This window comes from Excalfactoria chinensis, chromosome Z, assembly GCF_039878825.1.
Source record: "Excalfactoria chinensis isolate bCotChi1 chromosome Z, bCotChi1.hap2, whole genome shotgun sequence".
NCBI lineage: Eukaryota > Metazoa > Chordata > Aves > Galliformes > Phasianidae > Excalfactoria > Excalfactoria chinensis.
In genome coordinates, this window is record NC_092857.1 from 45966 (window position 1) to 63423 (window position 17458).

The following is a 17458-nucleotide window of genomic DNA, read 5'->3' on the forward strand; positions in this document are numbered from 1 at the left end:
TGGCCCCATTGGGTTCTATGGGGGCTCTATGGGGTCCTATGGGGGGTCTATGGGGTCTATGGGGGGTCTATGTGGTCCTATGGGGCGTTATTGGGTGGGATATGGGGTCCTATGGGGCTCTATGGGGCTCTATGGGGGGTCTATGGGTCTCTTTGGGGTCCTATGGGGTCTCTATGAGGCTCTATGGGGCTCTATGGGGTCCTATGGGGCTCTATGGGGTCCTATGGGGTCCTATAGGGTCCTATGGGGGGCTATGGGTCTCTATTGGGGTCTATGGGGCTCTATATGGGGTCTATGGGGGGGATATGGGGGTCTATGGGGGGTCTATTGGCGTCTATGGGGCTCTATGGGGTGGAATATGGGGTCTATATGGGGTCTATGGGGCCCTATGGGGGGGTCTTTGGGGGGATATGGGGGTATATGGGGCCCTATAGGGCTCTATGGGGGGATATGGGGGGTCTATGGGGCTCTATGGGGCTCTATGGGGCTCTATGGGGTCCTATGGGGCTCTATGGGGTCTCTATGGGCTCTATGGGGTCCTATAGGGCTCTATGGGGGTCCTATGGGGGGTGTATGGGGGGTCTATGGGGCTCTATGGGTCTCTATGGGGTCCTATGGGGTGATATGGGGGGTCTATGGGGTCCTATCGGGCTCTATGGGGTCCTATGGGGCTCTATGGGGGTCTATGGGGGCTCTATGGGGCTCTATGGGGGTCTTATGGGGCTATGGGGTCTCTATGGGGTCTCTATGGGTTCTATGGGGCCCCATTGGGATCTATGGGTCTCTATGGGGTCCCATTGGGTTCTATGGGGGGTCTATGGGGCTCTATGGGGTGGGATTCCTATGGGATTCTATGGGGTTATATGGGACTATATGGGATTCTATGGGATTCTAATGGGATCATATGGGACTATATGGGATTCTATAGGATCTTAATGGGATTCTATGGGACTATATGGGATTCTATGGGGTTATATGGGATTCTATGGGATTCTATAGGATTATATGGGACTATATGGGATTCTATGGGACTATATGGGATTATATGGGATTCTATGGGATCTTAATGGGATTCTATGGGACTATATGGGATTCTATGGGGTTATATGGGATTCTATGGGATTCTATGGGGTTATATGGGATTCTATGGGGTTATATGGGATTCTATGGGGTTATATGGGATTCTATGGGATTTTATGGGATTATATGGGACTATATGGGATTATATGGGACTATATGGGATTCTATGGGGTTATATGGGATTCTATGGGATTTTATGGGACTATATGGGATTCTATGGGACTATATGGGGTTTTAATGGGATTCTATGGGGTTCTATGGGATTCTATGGGATTCTATGGGATTATATGGGATTTTAATGGGATTCTATGGGATTCTATGGGGTTCTATGGGATTCTATGGGATTTTATGGGACTATATGGGATTCTATGGGATTCTATGGGATCATATGGGACTATATGGGATTCTATAGGATCTTAATGGGATTCTATGGGGTTATATGGGATTCTATGGGATTTTATGGGATTATATGGGACTATATGGGATTATATGGGACTATATGGGATTCTATGGGGTTATATGGGATTCTATGGGGTTATATGGGATTCTATGGGATTCTATGGGACTATATGGGATTCTATGGGGTTATATGGGATTCTATGGGATTCTATGGGATTATATGGGATTCTATGGGATTCTATGGGGTTCTATGGGATTCTATGGGGTTCTATGGGACTATATGGGATTCTATGGGATTCTATGGGGTTCTATGGGATTCTATGGGGTTCTATGGGACTATATGGGATTCTATGGGATTCTATGGGATCATATGGGACTATATGGGATTCTATAGGATCTTAATGGGATTCTATGGGACTATATGGGATTCTATGGGGTTCTATGGGATTCTATGGGATTCTATGGGGTTATATGCGATTCTATGGGATTCTATGGGACTATATGGGATTTTAATGGGATTCTATGGGGTTCTATGGGACTATATGGGATTATATGGGATTCTATGGGGTTATATGGGATTCTATGGGATTCTATGGGACTATATGGGATTCTATGGGATTCTATGGGATCATATGGGACTATATGGGATTCTATAGGATCTTAATGGGATTCTATGGGACTATATGGGATTCTATGGGGTTATATGGGATTCTATGGGATTTTATGGGACTATATGGGATTCTATGGGGTTATATGGGATTCTATGGGATTCTATGGGATTTTAATGGGATTCTATGGGACTATATGGGATTCTATGGGATTCTATGGGACTATATGGGATTTTAATGGGATTCTATGGGGTTATATGGGGTTATATGGGATTATATGGGATTATATGGAATTATATGGGATTCTATAGGATTATATGGGATTTTAATGGGATTCTATGGGGTTATATGGGATTCTATTGGATTCTATAGGATTATATGGGATTATAATGGGATTCTATGGGATTCTATGGGGTTCTATGGGATTCTATGGGACTATATGGGACTATATGGGATTCTATGGGATTCTATGGGGTTATATGGGATTCTATGGGATTCTATAGGATTATATGGGATTTTAATGGGATTCTATGGGATTCTATGGGACTATATGGGGTTTTAATGGGATTCTATGGGGTTCTATGGGATTCTATGGGATTCTATGGGACTATATGGGATTCTATGGGATTCTATGGGGTTATATGGGATTCTATGGGATTTTATGGGATTATATGGGATTCTATGGGACTATATGGGATTCTATGGGGTTATATGGGATTCTATGGGACTATATGGGACTATATGGGATTCTATGGGATTCTATGGGATCATATGGGACTATATGGGATTCTATAGGATCTTAATGGGATTCTATGGGACTATATGGGATTCTATGGGGTTATATGGGATTCTATGGGATTTTATGGGATTATATGGGACTATATGGGATTATATGGGACTATATGGGATTATATGGGACTATATGGGATTCTATGGGATTCTATGGGACTATATGGGATTCTATGGGGTTATATGGGATTCTATAGGATTTTAATGGGATTCTATGGGGTTATATGGGATTCTATAGGATTTTAATGGGATTCTATGGGGTTATATGGGATTCTATAGGATCTTAATGGCATTTTATGGGATTTTAACCTATTTTGCTCATTTTCCGTCCGATTTTCACGGGGTTTTTTCCCTATGGGGTCATCCTGACCCTTTCCTTTCTCCCTATGGGGCCTTATGGGGCCGTCGGGGCTTATTATGGGATGGATTTCGGGCCCTTTTAACCCCCCCCCCCCCCCCATTATAGGGGCCTGTTCATCTCCATCTCGGACCGGGGTCACATCAGATCCATCGTCAACAACTGGCCCGAGAACGACGTCAAGGTCCCACTTCCTGTTGTGACGTCACTTCCTGTTTACCCCACTTCCTGTTGTGACGTCACTTCCTGTTTGACCCCACTTCCTGTTTGGCCCACTTCCTGTTTGGCCCACTTCCTGTTTGACCCACTTCCTGTTTCCCTTCACTTCCTGTTTCCTCTACTTCCTGTTTCCTCTACTTCCGGTTTCCCTTTACTTCCTGTTTCCTCTACTTCCTGTTTCCTCTACTTCCTGTTTGACCCCACTTCCTGTTTCTTCCTACTTCCTGTTTCCTCTACTTCCTGTTTGGCCTCCACTTCCTGTTATGATGTCACTTCCTGTTTCTTCCCACTTCCTGTTTCCCTTTACTTCCGGTTTTGCCCACTTCCTGTTTCCTCTACTTCCTGTTGTGACGTCACTTCCTGTTTGGCCTCCACTTCCTGTTTGGCCTCCACTTCCTGTTTGGCCCACTTCCTGTTTCCTCTACTTCCTGTTTCCCTTCACTTCCTGTTTCTTCCTACTTCCTGTTTCCTCTACTTCCTGTTTGACCCCACTTCCTGTTTGGCCCCACTTCCTGTTTGGCCTCTACTTCCTGTTTCCCTCCACTTCCTGTTTCCCCTTACTTCCTGTTTCCTCTACTTCCTGTTTCCTCTACTTCCTGTTTCCTCTACTTCCTGTTTCCTCTACTTCCCCATAGAGACCCATAGGCCCCCATAGAGCCCCATAGAGACCCCATAGGGACCCTATAAGACCCCATAGAGCCCCATAGAGACCCTATAGACCCCCATAGGGCCCCATAGAACCCCATAGAGCCCCATAGGACCCCATAGGACCCCATAGAGACCCATAGGACCCCATAGACCCCCATAGAACCCCATAGACCCCCATAGGTCCCCATAGGACCCCATAGGGACCCTATAAGACCCCATAGAGCCCCATAGAGACCCTATAAGACCCCATAGAGACCCCATAGAGCCCCATAGAGACCCCATAGGGACCCTATAAGACCCCATAGAGCCCCATAGAGACCCTATAGGACCCCATAGAGCCCCATAGGACCCCATAAGATCCCATAGAGCCCCATAGACCCCTCATAGGCCCCCATAGGACCCCATAGGGCCCCATAGGACCCCATAGAGACCCATAGAGCCCCATAGACTCCAATAGAGACCCCATAGATCCCAATAGGACCCCATAGACCCCCATAGATCCCCATAGACCCCAATAGGACCCCATAGAACCCCATAGATTCCAATACGACCCTATAGGACCCCATAGGACCCCATAGAGACCCATAGACCCCCATAGATCCCATAGGACCCTATAGATCCCAATAGGACCCCATAGAGCCCCATAGAGCCCCATAGATTCCAATACGACCCTATAGGACCCCATAGGACCCCATAGAGCCCCATAGGCCCCTATAGGACCCCATAGAGACCCATAGGACCCCATAGGACCCCATAGAGCCCCATAGGACCCCATAGAAGCCCATAGGACCCCATAGGCCCCCATAGAACCCCATAGAGCCACATAGGACCCCATAGGACCCCATAGAACCCCATAGACCCCCATAGGACCCCATAGGACCCCATAGAGCCCCATAGGACCCCATAGAGCCCCATAGGACCCCATAGAGACCCATAGGACCCCTATAGTACCCCATAGAACCCCATAGAGCCCCATAGGACCCCATAGAGCTCCATAGACCCCTATAGTACCCCATAGAACCCCATAGAGCCCCATAGAGCCCCATAGAACCCCATAGAACCCAATGGTGCCCCATAGGCCCCCATAGAGCCCCATAGACCCCTATAGTACCCCATAGAACCCCATAGAGCCCCATAGGACCCCATAGAACCCCATAGAGCCCCATAGCACCCCATAGACCCCCCATATCCCCCCATAGACCCCCCATAGAGCCCCATAGAGCCCCATAGGACCCCTATAGTACCCCATAGGACCCCATAGAGACCCATAGGACCCCATAGGCCCCCATAGAACCCCATAGAGCCCCATAGGACCCCATAGAGCCCCATAGCACCCCATAGAACCCCATAGAGCCCCATAGAGCCCCATAGGATCCCATAGAGCCCCATAGAGCCCCATAGGACCCCATAGGCCCCCATAGAGCCCCATAGACCCCTATAGTACCCCATAGAACCCCATAGACCCCCATAGACCCCCATAGAGCCCCATAGAGCCCCATAGACCCCCATAGACCCCCATAGGACCCCATAGGACCCCATAGAGCCCCATAGACCCCCATAGACCCCCCATAGACCCCCCATAGGACCCCATAGGGACCCCATAGGACCCCATAGAGCTCCATAGACCCCCATAGAACCCCATAGAACCCCATAGGCCCCCATAGAGCCCCCATAGAGCCCCATAGAGCCCCATAGGACCCCATAGAGCCCCATAGAACCCCATAGAGCCCCATAGGACCCCATAGAGACCCCATAGAGCCCCATAGACCCCCATAGACCCCATAGACCCCCCATAGAGACCCATAGGACCCCATAGACCCCCATAGGACCCCATTTCCTCCCCCCCTTCCCCCTTCTTCCCCCTCTTACCTCACTTCCTCTTCCTGTTTCCTCCTCCACTTCCTCTTCCTGTTTCCTCCACTTCCTCTTCCTGTTTCCTCCTCCACTTCCTCTTCCTGTTTCCTCCCCCACTTCCTCTTCCTGTTTCCACTTCCTACTTCCTGTTTCCCATAGGCCGTGGTGGTGACGGACGGCGAGCGCATCTTAGGCCTCGGGGACTTGGGGGTCTATGGGATGGGGATCCCCGTGGGGAAGCTCTGTCTCTATACGGCCTGCGCCGGCATCCAGCCCCATAAGTGCCTCCCGGTCTGCATCGATGTGGGCACCGATAACCCCGTAAGGCCCCATAGAATCCTATTAGACCCTATAGAACCCTATTAGACCCTATAAGGCCTTATAGGACCCATAGGACCCCATAAGACCCCATAGGACCCCATTAGACCCCATAAGACCCCATAGGACCCTATAGGATCCAATAGGACCCATAAGACCCTATAGGACCCTATAAGACCCTATATGTCATCGAGACCCTATAAGACCCCATAAGACCCCATAAGACCCCATAGGATCCAATAGGACCCATATGACCCCATAAAACCCTATATGAAGCCCGTGACCATATAAGACCCCATAAGACCCTATAAGACCCGTAGGACCCCATAGGACCCCATAAGACCCTATAGGACCCCATAAGACCCTATATGAAGCCCGTGACCCCATAAGACCACATAAGACCCTATTGGACCCCATAAGACCCTATACGAACCTATAAGCCATCTAGACCCTATAAGATCCCATAAGACCCCATAGCACCCTATAAGACCCATTGGACCCCATAAGACCCCATAGAACCCTATTAGACCCTATAAGACCCATAGGACCCCATAAGACCCTATAGGATCCCATAAGACCCTATTAGACCCATAGGACCCTACAGGACCCCATAGGACCCTATTAGACCCTATAAGACCCCATAGGACCCCATAGGACCCTATTCGACCCCATAGGACCCCATAGGACCCCATAAGACCCCATAGGACCCCATAAGACCCCATAGGACCCCATTAAACCCCATAGGACCCCATTGACTCCCATTGACTCCCATTGACTCCCATAGAGCTCCTGTTATAGCGCCACCTGGTGGCCAGTGTCGGTATTGCAGCCCCCATTGAACCCCATAGGCCCCCATAAGACTCCATAGGACCCCATAGAGACCCCATAGAGACCCCATAGGACCCCATTAAACCCCATAGAGACCCCATAGAGACCCCATAAGACCCCATAGGACCCCATTAGACCCCATAGGCCCCCATAGGACCCCATAGAGACCCCATAGAGACCCCATTAGACCCCATAAGATCCCATAGGACCCCATAAGACCCCATAAGACCCCATTAAACCCCATAGGACCCCATAGGACCCCATTAAACCCCATAGAGACCCCATTAGACCCCATAGAGAGCCCATAGGACCCCATTAAACCCCACAGGACCCCATAAGACCCCATTGAACCCCATAGGACCCCATAGGACCCTATTAGACCCCATAGGACTCCATTAAACCCCATAGAGACCCCATAGGCCCCCATAAGACCCCATAGGACCCCATAGGACCCCATAGGACCCCATTAGACCCCATAGGACCCCATAGAGACCTATAGGACCCCATAGGACCCCATAAGACCCCATAGGACCCCATACGACCCTATAAGACCCTATTAGACCCCATAGACCCCATAAGACCCCATTAGACCCCATTAAACCCCATAAGACCCCTTAGGACCCCATAGGCTCCCATAAGACCCCATAGGCCCCCATAGAGACCCCATAGAGACCCCATAGGACCCCATAGGACCCCATAAGACCCCATAGGACCCCATTAAACCCCATAGAGACCCCATAGGACCCCATAAGACCCCATAGAGACCCCATAAGACCCCATTAAACCCCATAAGACACCATAGGAACCCATAGGAACCCATTAGACCCCATAGGATCCTATTGGACCCCATTAGACCCCATAGAACCCCATAAGACCCCATAGAACCCCATTAGACCCCATAGGACCCCATTAAACCCCATAGAGACCCCATAGGACCCCATTAGACCCCATAGAGACCCCATAAGACCCCATTAAACCCCATAAGACACCATAGGAACCCATAGGAACCCATTAGACCACATAGGACCCCATAGAGACCCCATAGGCCCCCATAGGACCCCATAAGACACCATAGGAACCCATAGGAACCCATTAGACCCCATAGGATCCTATTGGACCCCATAGGACCCCATAGGACCCCATAGAGACCCCATAGGACGCCATTAAACCCCATAGAGTCCCCATAGGAACCCATAGGAACCCATAGGAACCCATTAGACCCCATAGGATCCTATTGGACCCCATAGAGACCCTATAGGACCCCGTAAGACTCCATAAGACCCCATAGGACCCCATTAAACCCCATAGAGACCCCATAAGACCCCATTAAACCCCATAAGACACCATAGGAACCCATAGGAACCCATTAGACCCCATAGGATCCTATTGGACCCCATTAAACCCCATAGGACCCCATAGAGACCCCATAGAGACCCCATAGGACCCCATAAGACCCCATAGGACCCCATAGAGACCCCATAGGACCCCATAGAGACCCCATAGAGACCCCATTAAACCCCATAGAGACCCCATAGGCCCCCATAGGACCCCATAGAGACCCCATAGGACCCCATTAAACCCCATAGGACCCCATTGACTCCCATTGACTCCCATTGACTCCCATAGAGCTCCTGTTATAGCGCCACCTGGTGGCCAGTGTCGGTATTGCAGCCCCCATTAAACCCCATAGGACCCCATAGGACCCCATAGAGACCCCATAGAGACCCCATAGGACCCCATAGAGACCCCATAGGACCCCATAGGAACCCATAGGAACCCATTAGACCCCATAGGATCCTATTGGACACCATAAGACCCCATTAAACCCCATAGAGACCCCATAGAGACCCCATAGAGACCCCATAGGACCCCATAGGACCCCATAGGACCCCATAAGACCCCATAGGACCCCATTAAACCCTATATCTCCCCCTATCTAGAACCTATTAAAGGACCCGTTCTATATGGGCCTCTACCAGCGGCGCGATCGCACTCAAGCCTATGACGACCTGATAGACGAGTTCATGGAGGCCATCACGGACAGGTGGGAAACCCCATAGGACCCTATAGGACCCTATAGGACCCTATAAGACCCCATAGACCCTATAAGACCCCATAGACCCCATAAGACCCTATAAGACCCCATAGACTCCATAAGACCTTATTAGACCCCATAAGACCCTATAGAACCCTATAAGACCCTATAAGACCCTATAAGACCCCATAGACCCCATAAGACCCCATAAGACCCCATAGGACCCTATAAAACCCCATAGACCCTATAAGACCACATAAGACCCTATAAGACCCCATAAGACCCCATAGGATCCCATAAGACCCTATAAGACCCCATAGACCCCATAGGATCCCATAAGACCCCATAAGACCCCATAAGACCCCATAGGACCCTATAAGACCACATAGGATCCCATAAGACCCCATAGACCCTATAAGACCCCATAGGATCCCATCAGACCCCATAAGACCCCATAGGATCCCATAGGACCCTATAAGACCCTATAAGACCCCATAGACCCCATAGACCCTATCAGACCCCATAAGACACCATAGGATCGCATAAGATCCCATAGACCCCATAGGACCCCATAAGACCCCATAGACCCCATAGACCCCATAAGACCCCATAAGACCCTATAGGATCCCATAGACCCCATAAGACTCCATAAGACCCCATAAGACCCCATAGATCCCATAAGACCCCATTAAACCCCATAGGATCCTATAAGACCCTATAAGACCCCATAGACCCCATAGGATCCCATAGAGCCCATAAGACCCTATAAGACCCCATAGACCCTATAAGACCCCATAGACCCCGTAAGACCCCATAGAACCCTATAAGACCACATAAGATCCCATAGGACCCTATAAGACCCCATAGACCTCATAGGAACCCATAAGACCCCATACACCCTATAAGACCCTATAAGACCCCATAGACCCTATAAGACCGCATAAGACCCCATAGACCCCATAAGACCCTATAAGACCCCATAGGACCCCATAGGATCCCATATGACCCCATAGAGCCCCATAGAACCCAATGGGGTCCCATAGAACCCAATGGGGCCCCCATGTGGGCGCCGCATATGCAAATGAGGCTTAACGAGGCCTCACCTTATTGGTCCGGGGGTTCAACGTGAGCGGCTTCCCTTTCTGGCGGGTGTGGATGGAGCGGCCAATGGGAAGGCGGAGGCGGGACCACATGGCGGCCAATGGGGAGCCTGGAAAGGGAATGTTAATGAGGGTCAATGGGAGCCCATAGGAACCAATGGGAGCCCATAGGAACCAATGGGAGCCCATAGGAATCAATGGGAGCCCATAGGAATCAATGGGAGCCCATAGGAATCAATGGGAGCCCATAGGAATCAATGGGAGCCCATAGGAATCAATGGGAGCCCATAGGAATCAATGGGAGCCCATAGGAATCAATGGGAGCCCATAGGAATCAATGGGAGCCCATAGACCCTAATAGGACCCCATAGGATACAATGGGACCCCATAAGACCCTATAGGACCCTATAGGACCCCATACAACCCCAATAGGACCCAATGGGACCCCATAGAACCCAATGGGACCCCATAGGACCCAATAGGGCCCCATAGGACTCAATAGGGCCCCATAGGACCCCATAGGACCCCATAGGACCCAATAGGATCCAATAGGACCCCATAGGACCCCATAGAGTCCCATAGAGTCCCATAGACCCCCATAGGGCCCCATAAAACCCAATGGAACCCCATAGGATCCCATAAGATCCCATAGAGCCCCATAGAGCCCCATAGAGCCCCATAGGACCCCATAGAGCCCCATAGACCCCTATAGACCCCCATAGGATCCCATAGGATCCCATAGGATCCTATAGAGCCTCATAGAGCCCCATAGAACCCCATAGGATCCCATAGAGCCCCATAGATCCCCATAGATCCCCATAGGCTCCCATAGAGCCCCATAGGATCCCATAGGACCACATAGAGCCCCATAGAGCCCCATAGGACCCCATAGAGCCCCATAGACCCCCATAGAGCCCCATAGGCTCCCATAGGACCCCATAGGATCCCATAGACCCCCATAGAACCCAATGGAGACACATAGACCCCATAGTATCCAATAGAGCTCCTGTTATAGCGCCACCTGCTGGCAGCTGAGGGTATTGCAGGCCCCCATAGACCTCCATAGACCCCCATAGACCTCCATAGAGCCCCATAGGCTCCCATAGAGCCCCATAGGACCCCATAGGACCCCATAGGACCCCATAAGACCCCTATATATGGGTCTCTGCCCCATATATAGGTATGGCCAGAACACATTGATCCAGTTCGAGGACTTTGGGAACCACAACGCCATAAGACCCCATAGAGCCCCATAGAGCCCCATAGAGCCCCATAGAGCCCCATAGAGCCCCATAGAGCCCCATAGAACCCCATAGAACCCCATAGAGCCCCATAGGATCTCATAGAGCCCCATAAAGCTCCATAGAGACCCCATAGAGAATCATAGAGCCCCATAGAGCCCCATAGAGCCTCATAGGACCCCATAGAGCCCTCATACACCCCCATAGACTCCTATAGACCCCATATAGAACCCCATAGACCCCCCATAGAACCCCATAGGACCCCATAGGACCCCATAGAGCCCCATAGGACCCCATAGGATCCCATAGAGCCCCATAGACCCCCATAGGGCCCCATAGAACCCAATGGAGCCCATAGACTCCCATAGAGCCCCATAGACCCCCATAGACTCCTTATAGACCCCCTATAGAGCCTCATAGACCCCCATAGAACCCCATAGGACCCCATAGAGCCCCATAGGATCCCATAAGATCCCCATAGGACCCAATAGGGCCCCATAGACTCCTATAGACCCCCATAGAACCCAATGGAGTCCATAGGCTCCCATAGAGCCTCATAGGACCCAATAGGACCCCATAGAGCCCTATAGACTCCCTATAGACCCCCATAGACCCCCATAGAGCCCCATAGAACCCCATAGGATCCCATAGAGTCCCATAGACTCCTATAGACCCCCATAGAACCCAATGGAGCCCATAGGCTCCAATAGAGCTCCATAGAGCCCCATATACTCCCATAGGACCCCATAGAGCCTCATAGAGCCCCATAGGACCCCATAGGACCCCATAGGACCCCATAGAACCCAATGGAACCCCATAGGATCCCATAAGATCCCATAGGATCCCATATGATCCCATAGAGCCCCATAGAACCCAATGGAGCCTCATCAACCCCATAGGCTCCCATAGAGCCCCATAGGCTCCCATAGAGCCCCATAGAGCCCCATAGGACCCCATAGGACCCCATTAAACCCCATAAGACCCCATAGACTCCCATTATAGGTATGGCCAGAACACATTGATCCAGTTCGAGGACTTTGGGAACCACAACGCCATAAGACCCCATAGAACCCCATAGAGCCCCATAGAACCCCATAGGACCCCATAGAGCCCCCATAGGACCCCATAGAGCCACATAGGACCCCATAGAGCCCCATAGAGCCCTATAGGACCCCATAGACTCCTTATAGACCCCCTATAGAGCCTCATAGACCCCCATAGGGCCCCACAGAACCCAATGGAACCCCATAGGATCCCATAAGATCCCATAGAGCCCCATAGACCCCTCATAGACGCCCATAGACCCCCATAGACCCCTCATAGACCCCCATAGAGCCCCATAGACCCCATATAGAACCCCATAGACCCCCCATAGAGCCCCATAAGACCGCATAGAGCCCCATAGGACTCAATAGGACCCCATAGAGCCCTATAGACTCCCTATAGACCCCCATAGAGCCCCATAGACCCCCATAGAACCCAATGGAGCCCATAGGGTCCCATAGAGCTCCTGTTATAGCGCTGGCAGCTGAAGGTATTGCAGGCCCCCATTAAACCCTATGGGCTCCATTAAACCCTATGGGCTCCATTAAACCCTATGGGCTCCATTATAGCGCCACCTGCTGGCAGCTGAGGGTATTGCAGCCCCCCATAGACCCCAATAGAGCTCCATAGAACCCAATGGGGCCTAATAGGACCCCATAGAGCCCCATAGGACCCCATAGGACCCCATAAGACCCCTATATATGGGTCTCTGCCCTATATATAGGTATGGCCAGAACACATTGATCCAATTCGAGGACTTTGGGAACCACAACGCCTTCCGTTTCCTAAGGAAATACAGGGAGAGATATTGCACCTTCAATGACGACATCCAAGGTGGGTCCGGAGTCCTCCCAACGACCATAGAGTCCTCAGATAGGCCTCGAGGCCTACTACAGGCCTCTAGGCCTCACATAGGCCTCAAGGCCTCACATAGGCCTCTAGGCCTCACATAGGCCTCAAGGCTTCCTATAGGCCTCTAGGCCACACATAGGCCTCTAGGCCTCACATAGGCCTCAAGGCCTCCTATAGGCCTCAATGGCGGTCCTCCCAATGACCATAGAGTTCTCCTATAGGCCTCGAGGCCTCCCATAGGCCTCTAGGCCTCACATAGGCCTCTAGGCCTCACATAGGCCTCAAGGTCTCACATAGGCCTCAATGGGGGTCCTCCCAATGACCATAGAGTCCTCCCATAGGCCTCAAGTCCTCCCAATGACCATAGAGTTCTCCTATAGGCCTCAAGGCCTCCAACAGGCCTCAAGGCCTCACATAGGCCTCAATGGGGGTCCTCCCAATGACCATAGAGTCCTCAGATAGGCCTCGAGGCCTCTTATAGGCCTCAAGGCCTCACATAGGCCTCAAGGCTTCACATAGGCCTCAAGGCCTCACATAGGCCTCAAGGCCTCACATAGGCCTCTAGGCCTCACATAGGCCTCTAGGCCTCACATAGGCCTCTAGGCCTCCCATAGGCCTCAAGGCCTCCCATAGGCCTCAATGGGGGTCCTCCCAATGACCATAGAGTTCTCAGATAGGCCTCGAGGCCTCACATAGGCCTCAAGGCCTCACATAGGCCTCTAGGCCGCACATAGGCCTCAAGGCCTCACATAGGCCTCTAGGCCTCACATAGGCCTCTAGGCCTCACATAGGCCTCAAGGCCTCATATAGGCCTCAAGGCCTCACATAGGCCTCTAGGCCTCACATAGGCCTCTAGGCCTCATATAGGCCTCAAGGCCTCACATAGGCCTCTAGGCCTCACATAGGCCTCTAGGCCTCACATAGGCCTCCAGGCCTCCTATAGGCCTCAAGGCCTTCCATAGGCCTCAATGGGGGTCCTCCCAATGACCATAGAGTCCTCCCAATGACCATAGAGTTCTCCTATAGGCCTCAAGGCCTCCTATAGGCCTCAAGGCCTCCCATAGGCCTCAAGGCCTCCCCTATAGGCCTCAAGGCCTCACATAGGCCTCAATGGGGGTCCTCCCAATGACCATAGAGTCCTCAGATAGGCCTCAAGGCCTCCCAATGACCATAGAGTTCTCCTATAGGCCTCAAGGCCTCCTATAGGCCTCAAGGCCTCCCATAGGCCTCAATGGGGGTCCTCCCAATGATCATAGAGTCCTCAGATAGGCCTCGAGGGCTCACATAGGCCTCCAGGCCTCCTATAGGCCTCAAGGCCTCCCAGCGACCATAGAGTCTAATGGGGGTCCCTCGAGTCCTCCCAACGACAATAGAGTCCTCCGAGCGGCCGCCATCTTTGTTGAACTCTATGATCCTCCTCCAGGGACGGCGGCTGTGGCCTTGGCCGGCCTATTGGCGGCTCAGAAGTCGACGGGCCAACCAATCACGGAGCATCGAGTTCTCTTCTTGGGGGCTGGAGAGGTGAGTCGTCCAAGATGGCCGCCGGTCCTCCAAGATGGCCGCCGCCGGTCATCCAAGATGGCTGACAGCTATCCAAGATGGCCACCAGTCTTCCAATATGGCCGCTGGTCCTCCAAGATGGCTGCCGGTCATCCAAGATGGCCTCTGGTCCTCCAAGATGGCCGCCGGTCATCCAGTATGGCTGCCGGTCATTCAAGATGGCCGCTGGTCTTCCAATATGGCCGCCAGTCCTCCAAGATGGCTGCTGCTGGTCCTCCAAGATGGCTGCTGGTCATCCAATATGGCTGCCAGTCATCCAAGATGGCTAACAGTCATCCAATATGGCCACCAGTACTCCAAGATGGCCGCCGGTCATCCAAGATGGCTGCCACTGGTCATTTAAGATGGCTGATGGTCATCCAATATGGCTACCGGTCCTCCAATATGGCTGACGGTCATCCAAGATGGCTGACGGTCCTCTGAGATGGCTGACGGTCATCCAAGATGGCCGCCGCTGGTCATCCAAGATGGCCGCTGGTCATCCAATATGGCTGACAGTCATCCAATATGGCCGCCAGTCATCCAAGATGGCCGCCAGGCCTCCAAGATGGCCGCTGGTCTTCCAAGATGGCCGCCGGTCATCCAGTATGGCTGCCGGTCATTCAAGATGGCCGCTGGTCTTCCAATATGGCCGCCAGTCCTCCAAGATGGCCTCCGGTCCTCCAAGATGGCCGCCGGTCATCCAGTATGGCTGCCGGTCATTCAAGATGGCCGCTGGTCTTCCAATATGGCCGCCAGTCCTCCAAGATGGCCGCCGGTCATCCAATATGGCCGTCAGTCCTCCAAGATGGCTGCCGGTCATCCAATATGGCTGCTACTGGTCATTTAAGATAACTGATGGTCATCCAATATGGCCGCCAGTCATCCAAGATGGCTGACGGTCCTCCAAGATGGCTGACGGTCATCCAAGATGGCCGCCGCTTGTCATCCAAGATGGCCATCCGTTATCCAATATGGCTGCCGGTCATCCAAGATGGCCGCCGATCCTCCAAGATGGCCGCCAGTCATCCAATATGGCCGTCAGTCCTCCAAGATGGCCGCCGGTCATCCAAGATGGCCACCAGTCATCCAATATGGCTGCCACTGGTCATCCAAGATGGCCGCTGGTCATCCAAGATGGCCGCCGGTCCTCCAAGATGGCCGCCGGTCCTCCGAGACACCACCGAGTCCTCCAAGCGGGTGCTAGAGTGTCTCTATGGGGGTTATATAGGCATCCAAGATGGCCGCCGGTCATCCAAGATGGCCGCCGGTCCTCCGAGACACCACCGAGTCCTCCGAGTGGTTGCTAGAGTGTCTCTCTCCCTTTAGGCCGCTCTAGGCATCGCCAACCTCATCGTGATGGCCATGGTGGAGAATGGGATGACCATAGAGATGGCCAGGAAGAGGATCTGGATGTACGACAAGCACGGCCTAGTCCTCCAGGTGAGTCCTCCCAACGACCATAGAGTTCTCCCAATAGGCTTCAAGGCCTCGAGTAGGCCTCAAGTCCTCCCAATGACCATAGAGTTCTCCAATAGGCTTTGAGTCCTCCAACAGGCCTCAAGTCCTCCCAATGACCATAGAGTCCTCCTATAGGCCTCAAGTCTTCCTATAGGCCTCAAGGCCTCCAATGGGGCTCAATGGGTCCTCCCAATGACCATAGAGTCCTCCCAATAACCATAGAGTCCTCCAACAGGCCTCGAGTCCTCCAACAGGCCTCAAGTCCTCCCAATGACCATAGAGTCCTCCAATAGGCTTCAAGGCCTCGAGTAGGCCTCAAGGCCTCCAATGGGGCTCAATGGGTCCTCCCAACGACCATAGAGTTCTCCCAATGACCATAGAGTTCTCCCAATAGGCTTCAAGGCCTCGAGTAGGCCTCAAGTCCTCCCAACGACCATAGAGTCCTCCAATAGGCTTCAAGGCCTCGAGTAGGCCTCAAGTCCTCCAATGGGGGTCTTTGAGTCCTCCCAATGACCATAGAGTTCTCCCAATGACCATAGAGTTCTCCCAATAGGCTTCAAGGCCTCGAGTAGGCCTCAAGTCCTCCCAATGACCATAGAGTCCTCCAATAGGCTTCAAGTCCTCCAATAGGCCTCAAGGCCTCCAATGGGGCTCAATGGGTCCTCCCAACGACCATAGAGTCCTCCCAATGACCATAGAGTCCTCCAACAGGCCTCGAGTCCTCCAACAGGCCTCAAGTCCTCCCAATGACCATAGAGTCCTCCAACAGGCCTCAAGGCCTCCAGTAGGCCTCAAGTCTTCCTATAGGCCTCAAGGCCTCCAATAGGGCTCAATGGGTCCTCCCAATGACCATAGAGTTCTCCCAATGACCATAGAGTCCTCCAACAGGCCTCGAGTCCTCCAACAGGCCTCGAGTCCTCCCAACGACCATAGAGTCCTCCTATAGGCCTCAAGTCTTCCTATAGGCCTCAAGGCCTCCTATAGGCCTCAAGTCCTCCAACAGGCCTCAAGGCCTCCAACAGGCCTCAAGTCCTCCCAGCGACCATAGAGTCTAATGGGGGGGTCCTTGAGTCCTCCCAACGACC

General features: G+C 52.2%; 1 protein-coding gene and 2 pseudogenes across 1 annotated transcript in view; all 3 read left to right on the plus strand.

Moving 5' to 3' along the window:
* Positions 1-28: 28 nt before the first annotated feature.
* Positions 29-936, plus strand: LOC140263858 (uncharacterized; annotated as a pseudogene).
* A 974-nt stretch (positions 937-1910) lies between these two features.
* LOC140263860 (uncharacterized) lies at positions 1911-2590 on the plus strand (annotated as a pseudogene).
* Positions 2591-3272: 682 nt separating this feature from the next.
* Positions 3273-17458, plus strand: part of ME2 (malic enzyme 2) — a 32310-nt gene continuing 18124 nt past the window's right edge. The window contains 7 exon segments of the mRNA XM_072359151.1: positions 3273-3280; positions 3343-3418; positions 6115-6276; positions 9042-9145; positions 13246-13355; positions 14797-14894; positions 16242-16355. Of these exon segments, the coding sequence (XP_072215252.1) occupies positions 3273-3280; positions 3343-3418; positions 6115-6276; positions 9042-9145; positions 13246-13355; positions 14797-14894; positions 16242-16355 (672 nt within the window).